The sequence below is a fragment of the Rhinoderma darwinii genome, chromosome 4, assembly GCF_050947455.1.
Source record: "Rhinoderma darwinii isolate aRhiDar2 chromosome 4, aRhiDar2.hap1, whole genome shotgun sequence".
Classification (NCBI taxonomy): Eukaryota; Metazoa; Chordata; class Amphibia; order Anura; family Rhinodermatidae; genus Rhinoderma; species Rhinoderma darwinii.
This window is the reverse complement of record NC_134690.1, coordinates 193,722,205-193,737,987: the sequence shown is the minus strand read 5'-3', so window position 1 is coordinate 193,737,987 and position 15,783 is coordinate 193,722,205. Positions and strand designations below refer to the sequence as shown.

Below are 15,783 nucleotides of genomic sequence, written 5' to 3'. Positions count from 1 at the left end.
GACCCTAAAGGGGCCTACCAGCTCCCTCCCCAAGATTCCAGCCCAAAACATGACTCTGCCACCTCCTTGCTGACGTCGCAGCCTTGTTGGGACATGGTGGCCATTCACCAACCATCCACTACTCCATCCATCCGGACCATTCAGGGTTGCACAGCACTCATCAGTAAACAACACGGTTGAAAATTAGTCTTCATGTATTTCTGAGCCCACTGCAACCGTTTCTGCTTGTGAGCATTGTTTAGGGGTGGCCGAATAATAGCTTTATGCACACTTGCAAACCTCTTGAGGATCCTACACCTTGAGGTTTGCGGGACTCCAGAGGCACCAGCGGCTTCAAATACCTGTTTGCTGCTTTGCAATGGCATTTTAGCAGCTGCTCTCCTAATCCTATTTATTTGTCTGGCAGAAACCTTCCTCATTATGCCTTTATCTGAACGAACCCATCTGTGCTCCTAATCAGCCACAAATCTTTTCACAGTACGATGATCACGCTTAAGTTTTCTTGAAATATCCAATGTTTTCATACCTTGTCCAAGGTATTGCACTATTTCACGCTTTTCGGCAGCAGAGAGATCCTTTTTCTTTCCCATATTGCTTGAAACCTGTGGCCTGCTTAATAATGTGGAACGTCCTTCTTAAGTAGTTTTCCTTTGATTTGGCACACCTGGCAAACTAATTATCACAGGTGTCTGAGATTGATTACAATGATACAAAGAGCCCTAAGACACAATACCATCCATGAGTTTAATTGAAAAACTAATAATTAAATGTTTATGACACTTAAATCCAATGTGCATAATAATTTGGAACACAGTGTAGTCCCTGTAGAACTGTAAGGGTATGTGCACACAAGCTATTTTCAGACGTAATAGAGGCGTTTTATGCCTCGAATTACGCCTGAAAAAAACGGCTCCAATACGTCGGCAAACATCTGCCCGTTGCTTGCAATGGGTTTTACGATGTCCTGTTCAGACAAGGTGTCATTTTACGCGTCGCTGTCAAAAGACAGCGCGTAAAAATACGCCCGCGTCAAAGAAGTGCAGGACACTTCTTAGGATGTTTTTGGAGCCGTTTTTCATTGACTCCAATGAAGAACAGCTCCAATTAAGTCCTTAAAAAAACGCGAGTACATGCTAAAACGTCTGAAATTCAGGAGCTGTTTTCTCCTGAAAACAGCTCCATAATTTCAGACGTATTTTGCGTTGTCGTGTGAACCTACCCTTACTAGTCCGTAAATCTAAACTCCCTGCTCAACTCCAGCATCCAATAGCCATTTATCACCACAGACATGGAGCAGATTTACTAATCAAAATGCGCCAGAATTCTGGCGCAAATTCTAAGCACCACATTTTTTAAGTGTTATAAACGCTTTTTGTGACCTATCCAACATGGGGGCGTGGTTTAGCTATAAATGGGGTGTGGCTTCCGATGGGTAATTTTGGCTCAAAAAAAAAGTGGTATAAGGTAAGCCAACCAAAAGGTGGCTGAAAGTTAGACAGAAGCGTCTAAAGATGCACCAAATTTATCATCCAGAATAAGCGACTGTGATAAATCTGGCGCATCTAGTCTAATTCTAAGCTGCCCAAATTTAAGACATTAGTAAATCTGCCCCATTGTGTCCAATCTCTGTTTTTTGTCTCTGAAAACTTTAACTGCTGCTGCTCTCCGACAATTCACAAATGCAGTGTGTTTCCGTATGCTCGCACCAGGGCTTCAGCCACAGTCATCCACGTTCACAATTTGTGAGATCACTTAGTTCCCATTTTGACTTGACGTAAACACTCCGGTAGTTATTGAATGATTTCACCTTCACCTTCTTCTACCTCCCAAATCTGATGTCAGCAATATCTGCATATTAAATACTTCATAAAAAATCTGGTCATATATAAACTAACTACAAAGTGTATTTGTAGACATATGAGTTAAAGTAGTTCAAAGAGGTTTTCCAGGACATAACAACAACAACGTGATCAGTGGAGGGCCAACCCCCGGTTACTCCATGATCAGCAAAAAGCAGGGACCTCGGCGCTCCTTTTTACCGCAGTACCTGACACAGCATCGCTAATGTTCATGCAGTTACCTCAGGTGCTGCTGCTCAGCCCTATGTGTAGTCACATTCAGTATAATTTGTCTATTCTTTTAATAATTTGTGTGAAAACATATAAAATATAAGTACGGTAAGTCTCAAGTAAAGCAAACTTACATTGTTAGACCGAAGGGAAACACGACCACCACAACGGGCACAAAATTTTGTTCGACAGTAAGAGCATAAATGTCCACAGCCATCAGCAAACTTTGTTTTGTGACAGATCCCGCATGTTGGTGCATCATCCTTGTGTTCTCCAGGATACCGACGGGGGTCATCTCCTATTTTTCTGATTTGTTCTTTATAGCTTTCAAACTGTTGATGCAGCCTCCTGTGCAAGAAGGGAACATGGGTCACAAAATGGAACATACCAGAATATAAATAATCATAATAACTAGAAAAAGAATAAAAGATTAACAGTAACAATACTACCAAAAGCATGTGCAGTTTACAGCAATTTGTTTGTTGCCATCATTTGATGCAGACATTTCCATACAATACATCTTAATAAAAAAATTTTGTAGCATGTTCAAGAATTTTTACAAACCACACACAGGTGTATGGAACAGGCACATATTTCCGCAAGAAACCTGCCATGTGTGAACATACCCGTACAGAGCACTTTTCTGTCTCCACAGAATAACATTGCATGACGTGTCCGCTCTGTTTAATTATCTGTATCCTTTTTTATTGGTATGGGTCTGGTATAAACCACCATTGTCCCTCCATTAGTTGTCAATTGTTGGTTTGCAGGTAAGGGTCTCTATTTGTTTATCTACAAGTCACTATTTTGTTATCAATGTATATATCCGTACATTCTCTGTATTGTAGAGCGCAGTGTAATATATTAGTGATTTACAGTATGAATTATTTTATCATTATTATGTGAAGCCATCTCAGAGGGGCCATTGAAGAATGACTCATGTTGTATTGTGCTTTGTGGTAAGAGGCAATGTGGAAACAACCGGAATTTACCTGTTCTAAAGCTGGCGACATATATTTAACTAAACGTCAGTGGCTCTGAAAACAATCTAATGTATATGAGGGAAATCCTACTGTACTCTGACGTATGCAGCAAGGCGAAGACAAGGATCTAGCTTGTTCGATTTTAAAATGAGTGACCCTTTAAACCTTCTCTCCCTATGGCAGTAAACATGTATGTTCTCCCGATCCAAACATGTAGTGGAGTCACAATCTATATGGGCAGCTTAAGGGGGATAGTAATTGTCACCCATAGGCATACAGTAAACTACACAAACAACTCAATCTACTGTTACTTTCATGCAACTATTCTGAAACAAATGTATCAATAAGGTCCCATGCACACAGCAGAACGAGGTACGTGCAGACTGTTCAGTGGCACAAGTTCCATACAATAGAGCCATTGTCACTCCATGTGCCGCTGTGTAGTGCAGCACCGTATTATGAAGGTGTTCTCCCCAAGAAATGCTTCTAGGGGAGAATACCTCTGTAATACGGCAGATGATGGCATATTGCACAATTTCTTTTTTATTTCAGATGCCATATGAATCAAAAATAAAAAAATACTGTGTGCCTCTGTGTATGCAATCATATTCTGTGGTTGCCATATTATTGCTCTTTACTACCTCATTTCTTGTAGAGCCATAATACGGCTGTGTGCATAAAACATGGGCTGGCAAAGAAAGTTGCTTGTAATACTATCATGATGTGTTACCTATGTTTTTCAACTAAAACCTACTAAATTGTGCCACGGGCCTGTAGAAGTAGTGACTTTCATGGGGCCTATAGAGGATGGTGTAGACTCACTGTGTTGCCAATGTTTCTTTTTGTGGGGCTAAACTGGGGAGCGGAGACTAAGGGATAGCAAGGTGTTCACCCTTTATCCTCCGTACGAAGATGTGGACTTGGCCGCTAGTATCCACAGGTCGCTGCCTTCAGAGTAGTCTCTGTTGGCAAATACTGACTTACGAGGTAAAATAACAGCAGGTAAGATACGGTTGTCACAGTAAACAGGCAAGTGGTCAAGGCAGGCGGCAGGCAGGCGAGGTCAAGTTCAGGCAAGGTCACTAATGGATAATCAAATACGAGTCTTACGAATATACGACTAGCAAGCTAGAGTGTGAAAACTAATCGATCAGGCAGTGATAGATGTGGGAGGCATCCTTTTATATCCAGGAAAGCGGTTTGGGGATTTGGCCCACGCTAGCCCTTTAAAGGCAATGTACACCTTTGAAGTGCATATTTTAAATTATTATTATTAAACAGGTCAATCAGTGTGATTGGTGTAACTTTGTAATTAGATTTTATTAAAAATTATTTTTACTTTTTGAGATACAGCTGCTCTGTATTCTCTATACAGAGCAGCTGTATCGTTCGCTATGACCTGGATCTCAGTCCCGTGGACCTGACGAGTTCAGTGTCAGCAGGTCCTGCGTGTCTCTGACACACAGGATCCACCTGTAATCTATCACATCTAAGTTCATAACTTAGATGTGATAGATAACAGGTGAATCCTGCATGTCGAACTGTTTTCACTGAAACTGTGAGTCCCACGGACCTGACTGGAGCAGGATTTAGTGAACGATACAGCTGCTGTGTATAGAGAACACAGAGCAGCTGTATCTCAAAAAGTAAAACACATTTTTAATAAAAGCTAACTATACAGTTACACCAATCACACTGACTGACCTGTTTATTAAAAAAAAAATCCCTATCAAAGGTTTACAAGAAGAGAAGGGTCAGCGTGCGCCCTAGAAGCAGCAGTAACAGAGCCAGGAGGAGAGACAGGGAAGGCTGTGAGAAAAGTGGAGTGGAGGAAAGTCATGGCGCCGACCGGGAGCCAGAAGTCACCATGGAACGGGTGGCATACATTACAAATTGTCTTCTTGTGAAAGGTAATGTGATTCACATAGAAAAAGATAACAAAAAATACTCTGCTACATCTGTACATGAACAAGCACACACAGACAAAAAAAAGTCACCAATTTGGCCTACAACTATTAATGCATAGGTAAAACATCTACAGAATGGCATCAAAGTGAGACAAAATGGCTTCTTCCCTAGTGGATCCCTAGTGAGTTACTGACATGAAAAGAAACCCTGTGAAAGAGAAGCCCAGAACATCCCTCATCACAATGCTGGCTCATACAAGGCTGGTAATGACTCTATAAATAAATGGCAATTATTTTATTTTTAAACACTCTATCCCATCCTATTCTTCTTCTTAGCTTCTCCTAAATGACATAGTTGATGGGCTCCATATTCTAAAAGCGTACGCATAAACTGCCACAGAAAACAGAAACTCACACTTCCTGTAATGGAAAAAAATTAATGGACATGCAATGTAAAGAAAGCACCAAAGGAAAAATGGATCAATAAAGATTAATGTTAAGAAGCAGTGACATAAATAATTAAGACATTACGTCTAGGGGCCTTGTAGTATTATGTTTTAGCAACTGCTGATAACAGCATTTTTACATTGTGTTTCCGTTTCTTGGCGATAACCGACTTACTAAAGACAGTAACTAAACCTGTCCTCTTCTCATTCACTACATCTATATAGTGACTTATCTCAGGTGTCCAGCGACTTAACCCTATGAGGGGCCCATCCATTTTCTTGGCTTTTTCTTTTACATCAATTTTACCAAAAATTCATCTTTGAAGTGAAGCTAAACAAATGTATACTATTTCCCAGAAATACATGGATTTCTTTTTAATAATAAAACACAAATTTATCACTCAGGGGCATAGCTATTGGGGGTGCCCTATGCCACATAAGTATATATTTACACATGGCAAATTTGTTGCAGACATTTTTGAGACTGAAAATCAGTTCCATACATCTGAATGGGGTTGTTTCTCCAGCCTGTGCTTGGGTTTCTCCAAGTTCATTCAGATAAATAGGACAGTCACAGAAAATTCTGCAACAAATCTGCCATGTGTGAATATACCCTAACCAGACAGGCAGGATACAAGTCCACCTTTTGCTGTTGCTGCTTTTGCCAGGTGTGGGCTGTATGCTCAACTACTCAGATAAACCAGTCTACAAGTTCTGTTCACACTAGGGTCATGGATTCCATTTATAACGGAAGCAATGACACATTTCCAACTGACCAAAACTAACATTGGCAGACACCACTGACTATAATGGGGTCTGAAGTAGGGCTGGGCGATTAATCAAATTAATTTGATTAATTCGCCCTGAATTGCTCATTGAATCGATTCTGTAGTAGTGCCGTCGCGCTGTACTGCAGAGGGAAGATCCGCCCCGCCGCCTCGTTACTGAGTCGCCTACCCTGTCCTGTCACTGCTTTTCACAGCAGTTGCGTGGGGAAGCAGAGACTCCTCGTATATAGCCACACACCCCCTTGCATATCCCAGCACCACCCCTCACCCCTTGTAGATCGCGCTGCTGTAGCTCCCTATAGGAGCTGAATCCCCGGCCAAAGCGTCGGCAACCTCAATGAGAGGCAGAGAAAGCGTTCTTTGCGGCGTTTTTGCCCGCGGCGCTCAATGGCCACAGGCGAAAAACACAGTGAAAAACGCGGCAAACGGAGTGCAGGCAGATCAAAATCTGCCTCGAAATTCCAGACTGAATTGCCTGCAAAAAAACTCAGTGTGAACATACCCTAAGGGTATGTTCACACGAGGGCGTCCGTAACGGCTGAAATTACGGGGATGTTTCAGCCTGAAAATATCCCCGGAATTTCAGCCGTAACGGCATGTGCAGGCGCTTGAACGCCGCGTCCATTACGGACGTAATTGGCGCTGCTATTCATTGGAGTCAATGAATAACGGCTCCAATTACGGCCAAAGAAGTGACAGGTCACTTCTTTGACGCGGGCGTCTATTTACGCGCCGTCATTTGACAGCGGCGCGTATATTACGCCTCGTGTGAACAGACAAACGTCTGCCCATTGCTTTCAATGGGCAGATGTTTGTCAGCGCTATTGAGGCGCTATTTTCGGACGTAATTCGGGGCAAAAACGCCCGAATTACGTCCATAATTAGTGCGTGTGAACATACCCTAAGGGCTTAGTCAGACGAACGTGATATACGTCCGTGCTACGCGCGTGATTTTCACGCGCGTCACACGGACCTATGTTAGTCAATCGGGCCGTTCAGACAGTCCGTGATTTTCACGCAGCGTGTGTCGCTGCATAAAACTCAGGACATGTCCTATCTTTGTGCGTTTTTCGCGCATCCCGCACCCATTGAAGTCAATGCGTGCGTGAAAATCACGGGCACCACACGGAACTACTTCAGTGTGATGCGCGTGATTCGTGCAACAGCAGTAAAAACTATGAATGAAAACAGAAAAGCACCACATGCTTTTCTGTTTACAAACATACAGACAGAGTGTCATAATGATGGCGGCTGCGCGAAAATCACGCAGCCACGCATCATACGGGGCTGACACACGGAGCTGTTATGTACGTTTTGCGCGCGCAAAACGCACACGCTCGTGTGAATCCGGCCTTAAAACAGTTAATAAATGTGGCGTACAGCATGTAGGTCAATTTGAGCCAGAATTCTGCAACATTTTGAATATTAAAGTGTAGCTAAACGTTTGACAAACTTCTGACATGTCATAGTGACATGTCAGAAGTTTGTATTGGTGGGGGTCCGAGCACTGAGACCCCCACCAATCGCTAGAACGAAGCAGCTGAAGTGCTCATGTGAGCGCTCAGCTGCTTCGTGCCTGTTCGGCTTTTTCCGGAAATAAATGTAATAAATTAATGTATCGGTGTACGGACTCAATAGAAAATCTATGAGCCCGTACTCTGATACATCGGCTTTCCGGAAAAAGCCGAACAGACACGAAGCGGCTGAGCGTTCACACGAACACTTCAGCTGCTTCGTTCTAGCGATTGGTGGGGGTCTCAGTGCTCGGACCTCCACCAATCCAAACTTCTGACATCTCACTATGACATGTCAGAAGTTTGTTGAACGTTTACCTACACTTTAAGGCTTCATTTACACGAGCGTGTGCGTTTTGCGCGCGCAAAAAACGCTGCGTTTTGCGCGCGCAAAAGGCACTTGGCAGCTCCGTGTGTCATCCGTGTATGATGCGCGGCTGCGTGATTTTCGCGCAGCCGCCATCATAGAGATGAGGCTAGTCGACGCCCGTCACTGTCCAAGGTGCTGAAAGAGCTAACTGATCGGCAGTAACTCTTTCAGCACCCTCGACAGTGAATGCCGAACACAATATACAGCAACCTGTTAAAAAAAAAGAAAAAGTTCGTACTTACCGAGAACTTCCTGCTTCCCCCAGTCCGGGCTCCCGGCCGTTGCCTTGGTGACGCGTCCCACTCTTGTCATCCGGCCCCACCTCCCAGGATGACGCCGCAGTCCATGAGACCGCTGCAGCCTGTGATTGGCTGCAGCCTGTGCTTGGCCTGTGATTGGCTGCAGCTGTCACTTGGACTTAACTGTCATCCCGGGAGGTCGGACCGGAGTTATCGGTAAGTCAGAACTTTTTTTTTTTTTTACAGGTTCATGGATTTTCGGAGCGGAAGTCACTGTCCAGGGTGCTGAACCAGTTTAACGCTTTCAGCACCGTGGACAGTGACTGTCTCCTGACGTCGCGTACCCGAACATTTTTTACCGGTTTCGGTCAAAACGAGTTTGGCCGAACCCGGTGAAGTTCGGTGCGCTCATCTCGAATTTGACACTCCGTTTGGATGTTTGTAACCAGAAAAGCACGTGGTGCTTTTCTGTTTACATTCAGGAGTTTGACAGCTCTTGCGTGATTTTCGCGCATGCAACGCAGGACCGTCAGTGTGGCATGCGTTGTTTTCACGCACCCATTGAAGTCAATGGGTGCGTGTTGCGTGAAAAACGCAAGAATATAGAACATGTCGTGAGTTTTACGCAACGCACTCACGCAGCGCAAAATTCACGCATCGTCTAAACAGCCCCATAGACTATTATAGGTGCGTACGACACGCGTGAAAAGCACGCGCGTCGCACGCGCGTATAATACGCTCGTGTAAATGAGGCCTAAATCTGCCCCATTTGACTGTACAGCCCAAATACTCAACAAAGGTAGAATAAGAAACCATATCAAAACTTGATCACTTTTAGGGCACGTTCAGACGTGGCGGAGTATTTCCGCTGCAAACGTTGGTGCAGATTTGGGCCAATTACGCAACGAATCTGCACCAACATTTGCATATTTGACAGGTAATTCAGACGTTGCAGATATCACAGCGGACTTGCCACAGATTTCAGTTTTTGCATTGCAAAGGCTGAAATCCGCAGTGAAATTCCGCTTCTTCTCCGCAATAGACAGTGCATGCTGGTGTGGAGAAAATACTGCACCGCAGTCTATGGTCTGCAGCGGAGTTTTCCGCAATGTCTGAACTAACTTTCCTAAAAATGTATTGAAACAACTGTAAAAAACAGCCGCTGGAGAATTCCACTGCGGACTGTCCACAGCGGAATTTCACAGCAATTCCGCCACGTCTGGCAGTGCCCTTAGAGGTCATGGAATGGGTGTAATTTCAATACATGAAATAAATTTGTCCATACATGATGAATGGTATTAACTGAAGCGCAGAGGCTGTATCTGTTTCAGATCTTGTAATGTATGGTTAAGTGCACAACCGTGGCCAATATATGCTTTATACATGTTTTTAAATATCTTATGTAACAAGCTTGTTAGTACTAAATCGGTGGAAAAAAAAACTGGTACCCCGCTAATATTTAACGAAATTGTTCATCTGCAGAAGCAAAAAAAAAAATCCATGTTTTGGATTCACTGTATAACATTAATAGGAAATAAGAAAAAAAACAACAACAGTATAATAATGGTAGCCAAAGCAAAGTGTGTACCCCTATACTCCTAATCACATAGAACACTAAATACTCATATCCATAGCATAAAAAGATGAGTCCCACCTGTAAATGCAGGGTATTTTATACATGGTATTCCATAAGGTGCATTTTATCCGATTTTTTTTCTTTTTCTTACAATGAATTTATAGACAGTACTTATGTGACTTGCTACACCAGGAAATCATTCATTTATTTTTACAGCTTTCATGCCTCAGTGCACCATTTTCATGATCATATTCTGTTCCCAAGCTCACCAGCCCTGCCAGGGAGGATAAAGTAATCCCAAGATGCCCATATCTAGACATCATCATTTACATCGCTTTGCCAATGTATAAATCATCGAGATGAAGAATAATGTGATAGAACATGAACTGGTTCATTGCTATGTTCTTTGGAGCCATTTAAAGCTACATTTCCCAATTTATGCGTTATATTTAACCCCTTAGTGACAGCTTATTTTAGGCCCTAATGACAAAGCTATTTTGTTCGGTTTTCTATAGTCGCATTCAAAGAGCTATAACTTTTTTACTTTTCCGTCGACATAGCAGTATGTCTTGTTTTTTGCAGGATTAGTTGTACTTTTTGGCACCATTTTGGGTACATATCATTTTTCGATTAACTTTTATTAACTTTTTTTTTAGGGGAATAGAAAAAACTCTGAAATTCCACCATTGTTCTACGCGTTTTAAATTCACGCCATTCACCGTGCGGCGTAAATAACACGTTACCTTTATTCTATGGGTCGGTACAATTACGGCAATGCCACATATGTAGAGTTTTTTTTATGTTTTACTACTTTTGCACAATGAAAACTCTTTTGAACTGAAATTATTTATTTTTGCATCGCTTTTCAAGTGGCGTAATTTTTTATTTTTCCGTCAATGCAGTGATATGTGGGCTTCTTTTTGCTGGACGAGACGTAGTTTTGATTGGTACTGTTTTGGGGTACATGGGACTTATTGATTAACTTTTATTATGACTTATTTGGGGGGCAATGGAAAAAATAGCAATTTCACCAATGTTTTTTGCTTCTTTTTTTTTACGGTGTTCATCTTGCGGTTTAAATTACATATTAACTTTATTGTTTGGGTCATTATGGTCGCTGCTATAATGCTGTGGTATACTTAGTATACCAGAGCATTATTGCCTGTCAATGTAAATCTGACAGGCAATCTATTAGGACGTGCCTCTGGCGCCTCTCCTAATAGGCATATGCCCAGGGCAGACCTGGGGGCTGTTATCAGGCCCCCGGCTGCCATGACACCCCATCGGAGGCCCGCGATTGCATTTGCGGGCCGCCGATGGGTGAGAGAGGGAGCCTCCTCCCTCTGCAAATTATTTAAATGCTGCGGTCGCTATTGACCGCAGCATTTAATGGGTTAAACGGCCGCAATCAAAGTAAACTTTGATTGTGGCCTTTGGAGCAGCAGCCCGGCTGTCATCCGACATAATTACAACTATGAAATATATACAGCAAAAAAAGAAGACATATTACAATACAACAACATAGAAATGTAAAAAATTTATGGCAAAAAAAAAGAGAAAATCGAATTTTGGACTTTTACTTGATTTGCAGTTTGCCACCACTTGTGATCTAGCTGCAGTAAAGACTCTGCTAATAACCCATCTAACCCTTGGCATGTAGGTGGTTATATAGTGTGCATGCTTATTGGAATAGTTAATGGCTTGATGCCAAATTTTTAGAGAAAACTTCTTATTGAAATCTTTTTTTCCCAGCTGGTCATAAAGTTCATTTTGCCCCTAAACTTAGCTAATAGAATCTCAGTACAGATAATAGAAACAGGCTCTTTTGGAATGCCAAAAAATTGCTGACTTTGGGTAATCCAGATGAGGTCTCATGAATCTTGTTAATCGAGCCATGGGTATTGGTAAAGGCCCTGATCTGAAGTTACTGACAAAAACAGGAAGATTATATATAGTGGAAAATTCAGACAATGTCGCTTATTAGAAGAGATGTCACCTATTGACTTTATGCCCATATTTTTCAAGTTAGTAAAATTTACATCTGGATAATCTGTAAAATAAATTAGATTAACGTCAGAGAGGTTAATCTATATAGCGCTGTTATTCTGTAGCATTCTATCTCAGATCTTAAAAAGTAGATAAAATAGAGTTTAGGTTTGCTTTTTTTGAGGCTTTAGGGGAAGTGACCAGCCTAAGTGACTCCAGCCTGCTACTGTTCTACATGACCCAAAGTAACTACCTGCAAGAACGATTAAAAAAATATTTTATTAATTATAAACACTAAAATGGGCTAATTGCAAATATATATCTGGTAACAGGCAAAAGCAAAGTGTATCAGGCTGAGGAGAGCATACGAGTAAATAAGAGCGTAAGCTCAATTACCATATTTTAGTAAACCTGCTACAATACATCAGTATCTCGCTGATACAAACGGCCACTATAAAATGCAACTACGCGTTTCTGCACTCAGTTGGTGTAACGAGTGCGCCCTTAGGGGTCACTGATATTTTCTAAGATTTCACCGGACAGTACTATTATGTACTCTAGGACATAACCCGGTGTGTGTGTGTCTGTCACAATAAACCATGAACTGCCGGACAGTACTCAAAAGTACCGTATCGCATCTCCAGGCGTGCAAACGACACTGATATCTGCGGCCAGATATCAGTGTCGTTTGCACGCCGGGAGACAAGATATAGTACTTTTGAGTACTGTCCGGCAGTTCATGGTTTATTGTGACAGCCGCTGTAATTTAGTTAATTAATTTGCTAAATGACCCAACTGACTTCAAAGCGTTCTGACCACCAGAGTTTTATCGGATAAAATAGAGCCGCAGCTTGATAAATACTAAGGTCAGAGACCCCTATTCCTCCCGACTTTAATAGATTAAAAAGGGTGCTCATAGCAATTCTTGCTCGCTTAAAACCCTTAAAGAATTACTAGTCCTTCTCAATGAATTAGAATATCATCAAAAAGTTTATTTATTTCAGTAATTCAATTCAAAAAGGGAAACTCATATATTAATTATATAGATTCATTACACACAGAGTGATCTATTTCCAGCATTTTTCTTTTAATGTTGATGATTATGGCTAATAGTTAAAGAAAACCCAAAATGTAGTCTCTCAGAAAATTGTAATATTATATAAGCCTAATTTCAAAAATGATTTTTAATACCGAAACGTTGGCCTACTGAAAAGTATGTACAGTATATGCACTCAATACTTTGTCGGGGCTCCTTTTGCATGAATTACTGCATCAATGCGGCGTGGCATGGAGGCGATCAGCCTGTGGCACTGCTGAGGTGTTATGGAAGCCCAGGTTGCTTTGATAGTGGCCTTCAGCTCGTCTGCATTGTTGGGTCTGGTGTCTCATCTTCCTCCTGACAATACCCCATAGATTCTCTATGGGGTTTAGGTCAGCTGAGTTTGCTGGCCAATCAAGCACAGTGATACTGTGGTTATTAAACCAGGTATTGGTACTTTTGGCAGTGTGGGCAGGTGCTGGAAAATGAAATCAGCATCTCCATAAAGCTTATCAGCAGAGGGAAGCATGAAGTGCTCTAAAATTTCCTGGTAGAAAAGGCCTTTCATCCCCAGTCCAACGGGCAAGTCGAGAGGATTAACCAAATTATGGAGAACTATCTACGTCACTTTGTTTCCAGGTGACATGATGACTGGGTGCAGCTGGTCCCGTGAGCAGAATTGTCCTATAATAACCATACTAGTGAGTCCACTACCTCCAGCCCGTTCTTCATAGTCTTCGGCAAACATCCTCGAATACCTCTTCCCGTCTCTACTATGTCCCAGGTGCCTGCAGCTGACTCGACCTTCAGGGACTTTCTGCAAATATGGCAACAGACCCGATCTTCTATTCTGCTGGTAGTTGACTGCATGAAGAAAAAAGCAGATACTAGAAGAATGGATCCTCCACAGTTTCTTCCAGGTACGAAGGTCTGGTTGTCCTCAAAGAATATCCGGCTGAGGGTGTCGTCCTGCAAATTTGCTCCCAGGTTCCTCGGACCCTTCAAGATCCTGATTCAAATTAACCCGGTCTCTTACAATCTGCGGCTGCCTCCTACCCTCAAGATCCCTAACTCCATCCATGTCCCCTTGCTGAAGCCCGTGGTCCTGAACAGCTACTCTAGGACTCCTAGTTCCGCAGTGGCTCCTGGCGGCTCGTCAGGAACTTTCGAGGTAAGGGAGATACTAGCCACCAAGAAGGTGGGAGGAAGGACGTTTTATTTGGTGGATTGGAGGGGATTCGGTCCAGATGAGAGGTCTTGGGAGACAGAGGAGAACATCGATGCCCCTGTCCTCATGACAGCATTGAAACGCGTAGCCTTGATCAAATAAACATTATTAAATTACAGCAACTGTACCATTATTGAGTAGCAGCGCCGTACTTATTCCCGTTTTTCACGAATTGCTTATTACTTTGCTCGGTGGCCAGTAGGCTTGACCGTTTGGGATTTCGGCAGCAGCACTCACTGCTATCCACCTATTCAACGTGATTGATCTACCTTCCTGTGGTAAGCATCCACTTGTCATTCACTGACTGTCATTTCTGGGCTTACTCACACTATGTGGCGCCGTGTTTTTTCCTTATATTTATATACCTGTCCTCATGAGGAAGTTTCTCTACCGCTCTGGCCACAAGAAGAGGGGCTTAAGAGGGGGGATACTGTAACGTCTATGGCCGCGCTCCGTCGTTCTAAGTTACCCCTTGACGACCGCGGCCATGGACATCCTGCTGCAGTGCTGCGTCGTCCCCCTGTGAGGCGTCGGCACTCACTTCCGGGTATCGAGACACAGGGTGCGCGCGCAAAATCATCATCAACTCACATGATTTCCTGGACTATAAGAAGGCCACCGCCCTTCTGATCCTCGTCTGCGCGTTGTTGTTGTTTCCCAAAGTCTGTCTTGCAAATGGTCTCCTAAGTGTCTTCCAGCTTCCCAGTGTTTCCCGTGCCTGTATCCTGTATCCCGTGCTATCCAGTACTATCCTGATCTACTGCCGTGCTGAGCTGTTGTCGTGCTGTGCTGCATTTCCACGCATGCTCTGCTACTCTGCGCCTGACGTCTACCTGCCGCCTGGTCCCAGCCGAGCCTGCCTTGCTACTGTCTACATTGCCTCAGGTAAACTTTCTGGACTATAGACACTGTACCATACCTGTTTGGCCAGCTGCCATCCGCTACGCGGTACGGCCCAGTGGGTCCACACCCCGCACCGTGACAATATGTTACCCACAGCTGTATTGCAGCTTACATATGGCAGCAAGACTGGGGTGGACACATACAACTGGCAGCCCCTGTGCAAAAATAGCCTGTGGGCCCCCGTCTGCCAGCATACCAAAAACTTACATCCTCTCATATTTAAAATAAATAATAACTGTAAAACATATTTTTTGCTTTTAGCTTTCTGAAAAACAGACAGTCTACATTTTCCATGCAGCAAGAGGTAACATCCCTGGTGGTTTAGGTAAGAGATGGGGTTACTGAAAACATCCTTTGTGGTCTAGGGTAGCGTAAAGAAGGAGTTCATTCCATGTGAATTAGTTAATTTCCTGTAATGAAGCTGCAAGACGCTTACCTCTTGCTACTCTGTAAGTGTAGACTGCGCAGTCACACTGATACTTCATCTTCAGCTATTAGCCAATCATAAAGCAGCTCAAAAACTCATAGAGGCTCTGTGATGGGCTGACTGGGATGATGCAGCATCGATGTTATAGTGTAAGCAGGAGAAGGGGACGAGAGAAGTCGGATTCTTACACCCTAGGCCTCTACGCCTATGGGCCGCTGTGCAGCTGAACAGGCTACACAGGCTATATGTCCGACCATGCTGCAGGTGGGCCTGGGGCAACATTTTAATACAAACCTATGGAAAGACAT

The 15,783-nt window shown here is 43.1% G+C and overlaps 1 protein-coding gene across 11 annotated transcripts in view; it reads right to left on the bottom strand.

Annotated features, from left to right (window-relative positions):
- Window positions 1-15,783, bottom strand: part of RIMS1 (regulating synaptic membrane exocytosis 1) — a 318,140-nt gene that overhangs the window by 247,435 nt on the left and 54,922 nt on the right. For all 11 annotated transcript variants that reach the window (XM_075862025.1, XM_075862029.1, XM_075862026.1 and 8 more), the window contains exon 2: window positions 2,204-2,417. In XM_075862025.1, coding sequence (XP_075718140.1) covers window positions 2,204-2,417 — 214 coding nt within the window. The remainder of the gene's footprint in view (window positions 1-2,203; window positions 2,418-15,783) is intronic.